At 46.5% G+C, this 14695-nt stretch overlaps 1 protein-coding gene across 1 annotated transcript; it reads right to left on the bottom strand.

The window, feature by feature from the left end:
• Window positions 1-12172: 12172 nt before the first annotated feature.
• Window positions 12173-14692, bottom strand: HMGN2 (high mobility group nucleosomal binding domain 2; the record flags this gene model as incomplete). Its single annotated transcript, XM_010723246.1, has 5 exons — window positions 12173-13059; window positions 13476-13571; window positions 13921-13971; window positions 14271-14300; window positions 14624-14692. Coding segments are annotated over 5 exons (282 nt in total), but the record flags the coding sequence as incomplete, so codon positions are not given.
• Window positions 14693-14695: the final 3 nt, after the last annotated feature.

Below are 14695 nucleotides of genomic sequence, written 5' to 3' on the forward strand. Positions count from 1 at the left end.
CCGCTCTCCGGTTGCGGAGCCTTTCCCTGAGCACCGCCTGACTCCCCCGCCCCGCGCCGTTCCTTCGGGCAGCGACGTTGGTTGAAGGACGGATCGTTTGTGTACATCCACGCGCACTTTTGGATTCTTCGGTTGGAGATGAGGCGCTGCTCGAATGCGGGTAAAAATCCCTACCCGCCTTGCTTCGGTTCTCGGGGACGCTCGGAGGAAAGGTGTTGTAAGCACAGCTGCTCAAATCACACCCAGCGCTGTTTGGATTTGCCGGGTTTCTCATGCAGGAGTTGTTATCTTCTGCTTTTACTGAAATCCAAAGCACCGTGTTTTCAGATTTCTGCTTAAAATGATTTGTTATTAAATTAATAAAAAAAAAAAAACAAAAAAAAAGGCCAAGGGTGCATTGCTAAGGGCTGACTTCACCAAGGTGTGGCTGAAATATCTTTTAATGAACCCCAGGGAAAGCACAACACGCAGCTCTGCTGTTGCATTGTGAGGGCAATGTCCCATGAAGCCGTCCCTGTGTGGCCCGAATGTCATGAGCTGATCAGAGGTGGTGAAGGTGAAGAAAGCTGAAGTAGGATGGAGCACAGCACGTTGAGAAATTCCAGTTAATCTTCACTACACTCAGAGCTAATCTGTAAGCCATCATCAGGGCCATCTTGTTCACATGTGGGGGAATCCTACGTAAGAAATTCCCACGGTGACAGAAAGTGTGTGAGCCCATCACTGCTGTCTGTGCTCAGAGCACCCCTCTGTGCTGTAAGCGCCAAGTTGCGGATGAAGGCATTAAATAACACAGATCCACCAGGCTGGTGCTAAGTGAGGCCAATTAAACTGATGTCGCTTACTGTTGGAGCAAGCTGAAGCAGATCTTGCGGAGAGTTATTCATTCAGCTCCAAAGCTGTCCATAATTTTCCCCTTATTGCTCGGTACATGGCGTGCCGTCTGCTCGCATCTCTCCTCCAGCTGCTGCAGATTGCAACCTGTTTTAAATGGCATCGATAACACGATGATGTCAGTGCTGGCATCCTGCTTACCTTCTACGTTTGTTTGCAAAACGCAGCTCCTGTTCCAGGTTTCCAGCTGCTCTGCGTGCATCCTGACAAGGTCCAGGCTGGGAATGCATAGTGTGTAGGAAGGAGAACAAAATGAGACACCGCTCTCGGTGACCTGCTGTGCTTTCATGCCAAGTCCCACGAAGGTGACCTTTCTGTGCCACATCCTGCTGCACTCCCAGCTCTGCTGCCCAGGGGGGTGGAGTTGCCGTCCCCGGAGATGTGGCACTGAGGGGCACAGTGGGGCTGGGCTGGGGCTGAGTGCTGGGAGCTCAGTGAGGGAAGGAAGGAAGGAATGCACTGCTGCATCCCTGCACCCCCCCGGGAGGTCTACAGAAATGCAGAAAGTCCTTGCTGTGTTGCAGCAGGATGCCAGGAAGGCTGCCCAGGAGCTTGGCTAATGCAGGAACTGTAGGGCTTTATGGAGCAGTGATGTCTTTTAGCCTTGGAGAAATCGACAGTTCTACACCCATGGGTGCCATTGCACCGAAACAAAGGACTATCCTGCCCAATTCTTTTCATACAACAGCAAACTAAAGATACTGAGGAGACTACAAATAACTTGTGCATGTCTACTCCCTGCACCTGTGCAGCTACTTTGGTTAAAGGCCAGCAGAGAATTTTGCCAAGGAAGCTCTAGGGTACCCACAAAGCATCCCCCAAAAGGCCAGGCAGCAGCACAGCAACTCAGCAGGGTGGGGTGGGGAAGCTCAGGGCCTCTCAGTCTCCACCTATGGCGCTCAGAGCAGCAATGCTACTGATTTGCAGACTGACCTTCCTTCAATAACTGCGACTCGAGTGCAGGAGATGAGCAGGACGTGACACGTGTCACTGTTGGGAGGTCTGGGGGAGGAGGATGTCTGGGTGAGCAAAATGAGGTGGTGGACCCTGGTGTTTATTTTCTAGCCCAAGAGCAGCTATAAAAGCAACCCCCGCCCTGAAAGCAGGGTACAAGAAATGCTCTGCCTGCTCTTTGGGTAAGTGTCACAGCTAAACACAGTGATTAAAACCTATGTGATGACACTGCTTGGAGAAGGCTGCAGAGCAGGATTTCTGCAGTGCCGTGTAGACTGCTGCCATGAGAAACAGAGACCTCCAGCTAACCAGAGCTCCGCTAATCAGTATCACATTCAGTGACAATCCAAAATGCTGAAATGTTTGCTTGGTTTGGTTTAAAAATCAATTAATTTTAAAAAATTAAATCCTCCTCAAATACAATGGTAGCTGCTTTTTGCCTCTGCAAGCTGGCTGGCTTTTGGTTTGTAGCATTCTTCTCTTCGGGGAGGCTGGCAATGTTCGTTAAGCCCATTGTCCCCAAAGAAGCCCTTCCAAAGCAGAAGTAGTGAGGCTGGTCCTTACCCACACAACCAGAGGCTGATTTTAACTGCTTACACTGAAAGATGTGGCAGTGGTTCTCCACCTGGCTGTGCAGTGCTCCCACAGCTCACGGTATCCATTTTTTTCCTCCTGGAGCCAGGAAGCATCTTTCTTTAACTGTGGGCTTCATGCTATGCTGCTTTTACACATATAAGGAGATGCAAAGAGATTGCAGGCATGAGAACACACAAGCCGAATCCCAAATGCCTGCTGCAATTTACAAAGACAGACTCTTGTAATCTGCTTTGTGTATACACTCAGAGGGCCGTTTAATTAGAGTTTACAGCAACCTTCTTTGCATTTTTAAGGTTCACTCATCAGTTCATTGTTAACCATATCACTAATAGGGAAACTGAGTCATGTTTTCAATAGCTCATCAGGACAGAACTTGAACTCCACGTCCTGTCTTCTAACGCCCAGCTCTCTGTTCAGGCTCTCATTTCCTCACCTGTTCTGCTTTGTTTTTCCAGTGCGGAGGAAGAGATGATAAATCACCTTGTTTTGATCCCAGGAAGACATTTTTCCTTACCACGGTTCAAACATCACACTGAAGATATAAAGCAGGAGCCCTGCAAACGAGGAGCTCTGGCTGGATTCAGCAGCAGAATTGCTTTTCCCTTTTGTGACAGTTTTCTTCCCGTTCCTCACTGCCGTGCACTGCCTCCCATGGCAGTGTTCTCCAGGGCAGGTCTGGAATACAGGAGGGACACTCCAGCAGGTATGGGGCAAGGAACTCCTCGGGGACAGCAGTGCAGGCAGCTCTCCTCCAGGAATAACACGTGCAGACTGAAGCTCTGCTCAGTGAACAACACGTTTAACTTCTACCAATGCTTCCAGCAGAGGTGAGCATCGTGCTGCCTCGCTCAGCTCACTGAGTCCTGCATTTGTTAGGGTGGCTGGCATATCTGAAATGCTTTTGGGCTGCATGCTGCATTTTGCCCGCGTCTGTGTGGTGCGCCTGCAAACCACGTCTTTCCTCCATAGACCAGATTTCCTGAAGCCTCCTTTGGGGCTGCCAGGGAGTCCTTGGCAGAAGCAGATACAACTCATGTTGGTGAAGTTCTGCTAACGGACACAAGAACTGATTAAACTGTTGCCACATTTCATTTGGAAATTGGCAGCTATCTCTCAGGAACACTGAACTGCACCAAGAGGTGCCTCGAGGAGAGGGACCCGCGGGAGCTGGGAAGGCAGAGGAGGCGACCAGAGAAGAGCTGGCAGGCAGGAAGGCTGTATCTGCTGGTTGTCATGGATACAATCACCCCGTCGGTCTCCCTGATATCAGTTACCTTCCGTTTCCTGGATGCAAATCAATGAGTGGAGGGTCTGATCCTGCTTCTGTGCAGAACGTATCCCTTCACATTCAAACAGAAGGAGCAAGCGGTCTGTTGCAAACCGGGACATGTCTTCTTAACGCTGGCTAAGAGGAGAGTGGAAGGTGACTCGTTCCTTTGGTATTCGAACTATGCGAGTCTGATCACGCTCTGACCAATTGCATTCGGTGCTGCCGTACACCAGGAGCTCGGAGGAGCTGCTCCAGGCCATCCAGCCCTTCAGCTCAGCCTTTCCCATGCATCGCAAGCTGCCGTGCAGCGCGTGTGTCATCAGCTCTGCTGCTCTGAGCTGAAGGCAGTCACACACCCGGGCAGAACTCTTTGAGTGCCAGCAGCTCCAGCGCCAGGTCTGGAAGGAGAACAACTGAAAAAGACACTCACAAGAAGCCACATAAAACCCAAGCAGTTGCTTTATTTTTCCTTTGAGGGAGATTTTTAAAGCATGTGTACGGCACATGCAGTAAGTCACTCAGTGTGAGCAGTGCTCCGGTACCTTTTGTTTTTAATTAGCATCTGGATGTGCTTGTAGTTAATTTCATTGCAGCACTATTCGAGGAACTGACAACATGAAAGAGAAAACTCTGAGAAACTGTAAACAGAGGGGAAACCGTCCGGCCTGTTCTTGTTGTCCCCCAGCCAGGGAGAAAGCTGAGTGAGCAGTGCTGCTGTGTGCAGCCCATTCCTATCGTTCTTTTGGGTTTAAGAACTTGTAAAGCAATGAGGGATCTTTTAAGTGCGTACAAATAGATTCCCTCTGCTTCGTGCTGCCCACAGAACAAATGGAGCTGTGCAGATCCCGGTTTCTCCAGACAGGGAAGGGGAATCTGGCAGCTGAAAGCAAAACCACATTTCAACAGAAACCCAGCTTTGGTGACAGGAAAATGTCACTCCTCTGTTCTGAGCCTTCACCACGCAGCTCAGTGAGTCTCATCCTGCTTAACCGAGGGCACACACAGATACCTGCTCCTCATTACTCCATCACACAGTTTGGGATGCCGTGATGCAAAGTTAGAAAACAAAACTATTTCAAAACTGGGAGTGCATTTCAGAAGTCCAGATGACAAACGTGAAGCTGAGGAAATTATAAAGCAACTTTATATTGGATTTATTCAGAATCATATTTGTCACCATTTAAGCACTCCCATTCAGCCCCAAAGCACGCCAGCACACCAACAACCTGCCTGCTTGTTGAGTGCATGTGTCCCTTCATTGCCACTCCAGAACTGCTTGGAAAAGATCATTTCAGGTTTTCTAAGATGAAAAGCAAGAAGAGTACTTTTATCTTCTTTCCTTCAAACCCTGAAGGCTTCCACGTGATGCTGTGTTAAGCTGGGACTGCGTCTCTGCAGCTGCAAAGAGAGGAGGGTGGTGCTGCTCAGCTGTAAAGTCATATTCTGTCACCTGGTGGGTAAATAAAAGCTTCAGTGCACACTGCTTCCTACCGATGAAGGTGTTCTATACCAATAAAAGTTTTGCTAGAGGCAGTGAGCACTTCAGTGTGTTCCAGCTCTGGAAGGCAGTTTGTGTTTTGCTGCTGACTTCAGTGACAGCAAAAATGAGACTTAGTGCTTGCAAGGTAGATAGAGGCTTCTTTCAGCCTTCTCCTGCAGGAAATCAGGTGTATGCTCCCAGCACTGCTCCCCAGAATCCTAGCCAGATCTTATTCACCTGCTCAAAATCTGCAGAGAATCACTTTCTCCCCCAGTGTGAAAAGCTGCTAACGCAGTTAGAAATGAATGACCTGTGGCAGCATCCCAGCATAAGGCATGGTGGAAACAAGGCCAGTGTGCTGGGAATGGGTAATAAATAACACTCTGTGTAATGTTATTTAACTTAAAAGTCTTCTATCAAATATGAGGACACTGGAGCACCAAGAATACAGTGCTATTAGCACTCAGTAACACCACATGCTTGTTGAAAGGCAATACTGATCAACAAAGATGGGAACAGTTTTTGGCAGCTGTTGCCCACTCCTTGGAAGTTAATACAGGAGTCAGTGATGGTTAAAGGTCCCTCCTTGCATGGCACTGGGGCACTCTTGGCACGAGATTTGCTGCTGGGAGCGTTTCAGGAGAGGCAGATACAGACCCTGTGAGATGGGGGTGTCAGAAACACAAAAAAGCAGCAGAACAATGCTGGTGAGGTGGCAAAAATGGGAATAATCCCTCTTGTGAGTAAAGCAGGGTATTGCACGGAGACTTATGTAACTGCTGTGCACGGGAGCTGCTGCTGCGCTAACTGTACACAAATGCAAAGAAGCCACGATTCTGTCTTTGTTGTCTGGTTCTGTACCTGGCACCCTGCTCCGTGCCCAGGCACCATTTCTTCTCTCCAGGCATGAACTGCACACCCTGGATAGCAGAAAAGAGGTCACTGCGTTTCTCAGCGCACAAAGGCAGTGTGCCATGCACACAGTGCTGAGCACACACCGTGTGTGTGAAAGTCCTTGAGGTCACATTGGGGCGGTCTATCTTTGCAGTCTGGTTACTCACTTCTGCAAGCCAGGCACTGTATATAAGAGCTAAACTTGCAGAGGCCAATGCACTATAGCCCGCCTAGTATGCCCACTGAGGCAGCTGTGAGGCTCACCACCTCAGTAATAGGAAGAAAAGGTCTATCTGGTCTGAGTTTGCTTTTTTTTTCCCTTCCTCCTTCAAACACAAGCACGACGCACAACTGTGGCTGGCACATCCTCGCTTTGTTGATAGTAATAGTTCCTTTCATGAGTTAATCAATAAACCCAACTTCTTAAGCATGCCCACACAAGTGGTAAGGGCCCTGGTCTGGTCATTTTGCTCATCATTAAGTAATCACTGTAGGTTTATTATCTAGGAATTAGCAGTGAACTGGGACAATGCCAATTTAATAGAGACACATGAATAAAATCTTGTATTTTCCAGCTTGGTGCTCACTCAGATGTCTCTGAAACAACTGATCTCAGTGTTGCTGTATCTCCATTTGTCAGCAACTGGAATCCTTGCCTTCCTGTAATTCTGGGTGGTGCTTTGCCCACTACATCCAATAAATCCACTGAGCACAGTAATCTCTGTCCAGATCAGTTACTGAGAATGGAAGAAAAAGAATTACAGGTTTGGGTTACCAGGGGCTGATCTTCAAGGAAGTATCATGAGCGTGTTGATGGCACATGCCATCTCTCCAGCTCTTGTAAGCTGCTGCTTCCTTTCCAGCTTCATGCACCGCTCCTTGTTAGAAGTAAACATCAAAAGCATGTGTTAGGAGATAACCCAATAACTGAGGTATTTCACAACATACAAGGTTAAGGACAAAGAGCTCTCTGCAAGTGGCAGTATTTCTTCAGCCCAACACATATGGGAGGATGTCATTCTGTTAGAGCAGACAAGGGCACTAGTGCAATGCTGCTAGAAGTTGCTAGATAGCAAAGTGAGCTCTGAATTTTACAATCTCGATCCTAAATTTAGTGGAGAAAAATCAAATGCTGGATGCTGGCATACAAAAGCAAAGGGAGACACGACAAAAAGTACAGGAAGCTTTGTGATGAAGTATTATTTCTTAGTACGGTACAATCATCTTAGGTTGAAGATTCAGCACATGTGATATAAAGCAGTTAGTGCCAGAAAGCCTAAAACTGACCAGGCTTATACAATAGCTATTTCAATCTGGGTTTAAGATAGGAAGGAACCTCTTAAGGAACCTCTTCTCCAGCTGAGAATAGGTGAGATGGATAACCAGTTTAGGCTTACATGGTCGGGCCGTGTGTTACAGCAGCTGCACTAGCTGCTTGAGGAGTAAAGGAAAAGCCCAGTGACCGACACCATGAAATCTGAGAGGCCCGTGTTCGTAGCCCTGCCGCACCACGGCTGTGAGATGCCTCAAACCTGCACCCCAGCAGCAAACTGCTCTGTGTGGGACTGAGCAAAAGCATAACAAAAACTGGAAAGCGTGGTTGGATGGAAACATTTGAAAGGATGCAAAAGGAGACTCGCTGCTCAGGCGATTCCCGCTGGCCTAACGTGGATCTTCTGAAGCTGCACGAGGCCGAGGAGAGCGGTGGAGGAGCGGCTCTCCGGCTCGGAACGAGCACGCAGACCGCCTGCCATTTGTTGGCTTCCAGCTCTGATTCTGTGTTTCCTGGTACCACCTTGTGGCGAATGGAAGGAACGAGTCGTCCACCAAAACGGTAAGGAACCGAAGAGCGCTGCGTGAATCCGCTGGGATGTGGCAAGAAGGAGAGGCTGCCAAACGCCGCGTTCCCCTGCCAGGTTGGCTTACCTGGAAACCACGGCTATTTTCGCAAGAGAAATGAACTCAGTATCAACGGAATTCTCCTTCCTGGACTCCTAGGTGGGTTGCCAACACGGAGCTAATTCGGTCACACCACAACTGGGAGCTCTGGGCATTTCCAGCCCAGGTGGTCCAACAAAACCCATTCGGCAAATCCCCAAATCACAGCTCCAATCTCACGTGTTATCTCTAGAAAGAAAAAAACAAACAGATTGACTCAAAAACGCCATTTAGTAGGATAGCTGAGCAGCATCAATTGAAATCCACTACAAAATCTGCCATCTAGAAGAGGAAATCCAGAATGTTTGGATTTTGAGCATTTGGTAGAACACCAAGCCTGGTACCTGCGGTGGGTCGGAAGGTGGAGAGCAGGAGATGACATCCCTGTGACATCCGGGCTATCAGCAGCACTGAGGACCTCTTCTAACACATTTTCTTCGTACGTTCTCCAGGCTGTTTTTAACACTGAAGGCACAGATTTCACACTCAGGATGTTTCCCTGATGCATTCCTGTTTCCTTCATCACATCCGACGTTCTCTGGTACCCTCAAAGTTCTGTTTGCAAGGCGATGGTTAAAAAAACAAAACAAAACAAAACCCATGAAAAATTTCCTTCATACATACATATACATACATATGCATACATATGCATACATATGCATACTGTATATATAAAGACCATTCCACAACTGCAGGGTTCACTTTGTTCCTGAGCATTCAGTCTCAGTGGGAAATCCCAGACTCCAAACCCTCCATCGGCCCTCACTCAGCTGAGCTGCTCTGCCTACAGCAGTCAGATCCTCTCTGGGAGGACAAGGCAGTGCAGATCAGACTGATGTCACTGTAATCTGAGTGCCTTCCTCACAAATCTGTAAATCCTCGAGCTCCTTTCCACTCAGCCCCAACACCTCAGCCCCACACTCGTGTCCCAGGTCCTCAAGCAGTACCTCTTGGAAAATACATATATACAAATATATACATATACTTAAGGCCTGCATGTCAAAAATGTTCCTAGCTTCAGCTTACCAAAGCTCTATTGGATGGTATTTTCCCCTCATCTTTGGTCAGTCTCTGTTCAGAATCAGCTTCCACTGTCACAAATCCTTCCCACCCACTGCAAAAGAGGACAGATGTATTGTAAATTGTCTGCTTAACTCCATCTCCATTTCATCTTTATGAACTGCAGGATAAGGAGCCATTTCTCAAAAATTATAGTTAGTGGTATTAGTCCCTGGATATGGTGTCACCATATCTGGGATGATTTAGAGACAGTGAAATCCCTGTGCTATCAAGCTCAGTGATTCTTCTGACACAAACGATCCTGCAACTCAATATTCACTGTGAGCTCCTGATGAAATGTGGTCTCTTTCCCATCCTTGTTCCTTTTCATATCACCCATGGCAGGGCTTGGCTGCAGTGCTCCTGTCTCTGAATATAACTAAGCTCTGTGAACACAAGATGAGAACTTCTGCAGGACTGCATCATTCTGAAACTGAAGGCTCTTAATCCAGGGGCACTGCTCTGGGAGGAGCAGGGCACAGGTCTGTGGTTCTTGGGGAGTCCTCCCAGCACGACCTGGTCTACTTCTCATGCTTTCTTTAGCCCACAGCCCACTTAAAAACAAATAAATGACAAAAAAATGGAGCTTGGTTCTGTTTCCCAGACTTTGGACTGAAAAAATAATCTGAGAAACTACTTAGCAGCACATCAACTGATTTTATAGGACTTTACACCACACAGGTGCACAGATACTATTGCAAAGCCTGAGCAGAAGCATTGAACCTTACTTTGCCTTCCTGTTGTCCACAGTGAACTTCAGGATCCTGGATGCAGCTGTTCCCCTTTGCAAGACAACAAATCCAAGCAACAGGTTCTGAAGCAGAAGAGCAATCCAAACTCTTCTGAGGATGAATAAAACAAAGGTGGGAAAGGTGTCAAAGCAGAATAAGAAGAATCATGCAAAGTGACAATGGATGTTCAGAACTTTGGTAATTAGCAGGAAGACAAAAAGCTTTTGTGTCGTATTCAAAGCACAGGGCACATGCAATGTACCCAGCACTGCTCTAACAACACAGCACAGATTTCAAGACTTAACTATCTGAAGTGAAGCGATGCAGGTATTTGGATGTTACCAGGGCTCCAGCCTTCCAAAATTCCATTGCTGGCCCTCAGCCACCCCGGAGAGCAGCACCCACCCGTAGCAGTCACAGTTCCACATCACACGCACTTTTCCATGTAAAACAGTTATGATTTGAAGAAAAACTTATTTTTAGCTTGAGGCATTCTGGCAGCTGGAGATGCAGATTTGTGGCTATTCTAACCACTAAACATGCACGGCTTGCAGCGCAGTGTTGTCTGCTCTTTAGCTTTTAATGTATAGAACTAATTAGTTGGATTTACCGTCTTCAGTGTCTCCTACCCTCTATTTGCTTAAGGAAAAAGGGATGAGCTCTGCATGTTAAGTCAAGCCCCAAAAGAAAAAAAAATGCCACTTCCAGCACGAGGGCATGCCCAGTGGGAAACACCGCAGATGTAGCAAGAGATCCCAACCCTGCAGCACCAACTGTGTCGCTGTGCAGAGGGGCAGCTCCCCCTCATACTGAGGTGCAGATCACCCACCAGGCTCAGAACCCAACAGAGGCTCCTTCCAAGCACAGAGGTGTTCGTTCTCAGCACAGCCGAGCGTTCCACTTGACATCCCGGCCAGCAGCAACCCCTTCACAACTCATCTGGAACTGCTGGCTCCCTGTGCTCAGAGGACAATAAGGCATGGGGTAGGATAGCTGAAGATTTCTTCAGTCTTGCATTATGATTAAAGCATTTAATTATTAATCTAATCACACTATTATTGGGTAAAACCTCAATTTTGCTGTCTGAAGAGCACCTACAGCATCATCCAGGTTGTGATTAAGACCGTTTCAAAACCTCAGGGTTCATTTTGTACCTGACACTCGGTGGGAAATCCAACTCCAAAATCTCCATCAGTCCTCACTCAGCTGAGCTGCTCTGCCCACAGCAATCAGATCCTCTTAGGGAGGACAAGGCAGAGCACATCAGATCCATGTCACGGTAATCTGAGCACCTTTCCCGGACATGAATCTGTAAATCCTTGAGCTCCTTTCCACTTGGCCCCAGTGCTCAGAACTGAAGCAGAGAACTCCCTGATACATTACCCACCTCTCTGCAGCCTTTCACTGGCTACATTCTACTGTTCAGTTGCCTAAACGAGTTGTCAGGAGTTTTGTCACTCCTTTCTGCACTGCTGCTACTGGGTGGGGTACATACAAGATTATTAAACCTCACTAGTTTACTTATTTCTGCTAAGGCATAAGATGTTCCAGCCATGGTAATGCAAGATGGAAAAATAGCTCTTATCGGCTCATTTTTCTTTTTTCTGTGCTCTAGAATACTTCTGGTACTGTAGACACAGAATACTTCTTGGTTTGAAACTCCTCCCTGCTTTTGTTGGATTCCCCTCCTAAAACAGCACAGGTTGGAACAGGCACTGCTCCATCAGAAACTGCCACTCAGGTCTCAGGCAAAACCAAGTCAAGACAGAACATTTTTTCCATCTCATAAAGTTGCTGAAGGAGGCATTTACACATCAGGGTTTTTGGTTTGGCTCTGCCCTTTACTGAAAGTAGCGACTATAAAAATGCTACATTCTCCCTCAACAAATCTTATTTCCTGCTTAGCCACTGCCATAGCAGTCTGCACTTGATTAGCAGAAGCAACAACATCTACGCTTGAGCATGGAAATCCAACACAACCAGTTCTACGGAACTGCCCCTGGCTTCACCAGGAAGGAAACCTTACCAAAATCAGTTATCTCTGCAGCAACTGAAAGACTGCAGTGTTTTTCCCCTTTCTGTGTAGTTATCACACAGTAGATGCTATTTTTTTAAACAACAACAAAGATAAATTGTCTCAGCAGACCCACACACATGCATCCATCTGGGCCTCCTATTAAGTCAAGACTTCCAAAGCACCCAGCAACAAAGGTACCTTATTTAGCTCCTGGGTATAAAAACCCTGCTTCTCACTGGTGAATTAAAACAGAGTTAATTATCTGAACTAAAATACTTAAATTCTTTTAACCACATTAGAGATGAAATAATGGCAAGAGAAATTAGGGAGGCATTAAGAACAGTCCAAGCCAAACCGTATCCAGCTTTATTAAAGGTACTTTTCATAAACAATCATGGTAATTTAGGCAGGACATGGGCTACAATCTGCAACATTTTACAACAACTGTCAAACTCCCCTCCCTTCAAGGACTACCCAAACATAAAGGCTGCTATAAAACCGACAAATCTTCATTTTTGTACACTTGTAGAGGGAAATGTTTATAGTGAGGGCGGACACTTTCACATTTAGCATGTTGTTTAACAACTCTTCACAAATCTACCCTGACTTTGCGAGGAAAAATTAAAAACTGCAGATTCCTTAATCTGTAGATCCACAATATGAAAGAGGAAAGCAGCTCCTTTTAGAGCTATTATATCCCAAATTAAACACCAGAAGTCCAGATCACCTGACAACGCATTTAGAGCAGTAAGTCCCAACATGCCATTTCTGCTGTGATAGGCTCTAGGCAAAAAGGGAGGGCATGAAAGGAAACGCAGAGGGCACTGCAAACTGCAGCTCTGAGGTTGGCAACAGGCATCTCGGGAGCTTCCGTTCACTCTGATGCGGTCCAGAAACGGAAGAGGTGTGCAGCACAAAGGAATCCCTTCCTGCTCCATTTAGGAAGAGTTCTTCTAAAAACTGGGAAGGGGTAAACTTTAAAATTTAGGTTCCAAGAAACAGATTAAGTGACATTTGTCCCACTGCCCTCCCCTCCCCAAAAACACAACAACAAAGCGGTCTGTGTGCTAACAACATAGCTTAAAAAAAAGTAAAACAAAAATTCTGCATTGTTATAAAACTTGATAAAAAATAGTATTTCAAACTGTACAGTCACCAGAAGTACACAGTTATCAAAAATTCACACATTTTACTTGGCATCACCAGCACCTTCGGCTTTCTGTGCCTAAAAGAAAAAGGGGAACCAGTCAATACACACCACACGTGCACCAAAAAATAATAATTTATTTTCCTGAGTAACAGTTCTCTGAATAGCTGAAATTTTGTCACTGTAACTTTTAACCAAACCAAATTTAAGGTTGCAAAAAGTAACCTGAAGCTGCTTTACGACCTGATAAGTTTACATCACCTTAGAAAAGACAGAACAGTAACTTTTCAAGTAAGTACTTCAACCAGTAACTTGTTATCAACTGAGCAACACAGCTCCCTGCATCCATAGCTGTGCTGTCAAGTCATAATCAACAGGTCTAAATAATTGAGTGGTAATTCATCTTCATTATTGCAAGCCTGGGCTTGCCTACGTTTGATACAGAGAATAGTAACTTGCTGAAGTACCACACTCTGCTAGAGCTGCTCTTGTACCTGGTCTGTTTTGGCATCTCCATTTTCTGCAGGGTTGTTTCCCTCCTTGCCAGTATCAGCTTTCCCCTTCTTTCCCTTGGGCACTTTCTCACTCTTCTGTCGAACGCAAACGACACACAGCATTACAATTATCAATAGTCATTAAGCCACAGGAATCCAAAACTTAGCATGGTAAAACCAACATGGGATGTCAGCCTGAAAATGAACACAACACGCCAACATTCACAAGTTTAAGACTGACAACTGCCAAGTGCCTTCCTGTACTTTATCAGGTCTTGGATTCTTTTAATGCAAGTTCAAAGCTGCAGCAAAAACTTTGTAGAAGTGACAACACGTCCTTATGCCACCACTCTGATTCCAAGTTCTACGATACCAAGATCAATCAGTGGACAAATCTAAAGCTTGCTTCCCACTTACATCTCAGGAGCAGCACAGAGCAACTCACCTTTGGAGCTGACTTTTTAGGTTTAGGCTCTGGCTTCGGAGGGGCAGGTTTCTGTAAGAAAGTGTAAGAAAAACCAATCTATTAATGTTACTTTATGAGGAACACACATACGTTAAAATATTCACCCCAAGTGATCTACTTTTAGGAAAGGAAATCTAAACACTTCAAATCGAAGCACTTCCTGGATTTGTCAGTGACCTGCCACTCCCCCAGCACACACAATGGGGCAGTTTGTTACACCAGTCTCTTTCTTCCAGCCCAGCAAAGCGTCTCTGAAAGCCCACAGCTCTCACAGCCACAGTACATAATGCACAAAGCTATGAAATGCTCTGCCATCCCAGAATACTCACAGCAGATAACCTTGCCGATCTCCGTTGTGGCTGTTGAAAAAGCAAGAAGATTGCATTTAATGTGAGGAAATGTAAACCAATGAGTCTGAGTTCAAAGCAACAGAATCCCCAAAGTCAATGTAAAGTTTCCAATTCTGGAGGAGCACAGGAACACCCTGCTGACATCTTTGCTACTAATTGGCAGGAGTTAAGCAGTTTTTCCCGGTTAAAAGCAACAGGTAACGCTTTGCAGGGCAGCATCCAGCAAAAGGAACCCCTTCCACCCCTGCTTCCCGGTGAAAGTGTCATTAAGCACCACCTCCCATCCCAAACGTTCCCTGATCCAACTTTTCTCAAGATGCCCAACTTCTTACCTCATCCTTAACTTTGGCCTTATCGCCCTTGGTATCTCCTTCAGCCTGCGGGGCGAGACAAGAGCCGTGCCA

This window comes from Meleagris gallopavo, chromosome 25 (assembly GCF_000146605.3).
Source record: "Meleagris gallopavo isolate NT-WF06-2002-E0010 breed Aviagen turkey brand Nicholas breeding stock chromosome 25, Turkey_5.1, whole genome shotgun sequence".
Taxonomy (NCBI): Eukaryota; Metazoa; Chordata; class Aves; order Galliformes; family Phasianidae; genus Meleagris; species Meleagris gallopavo.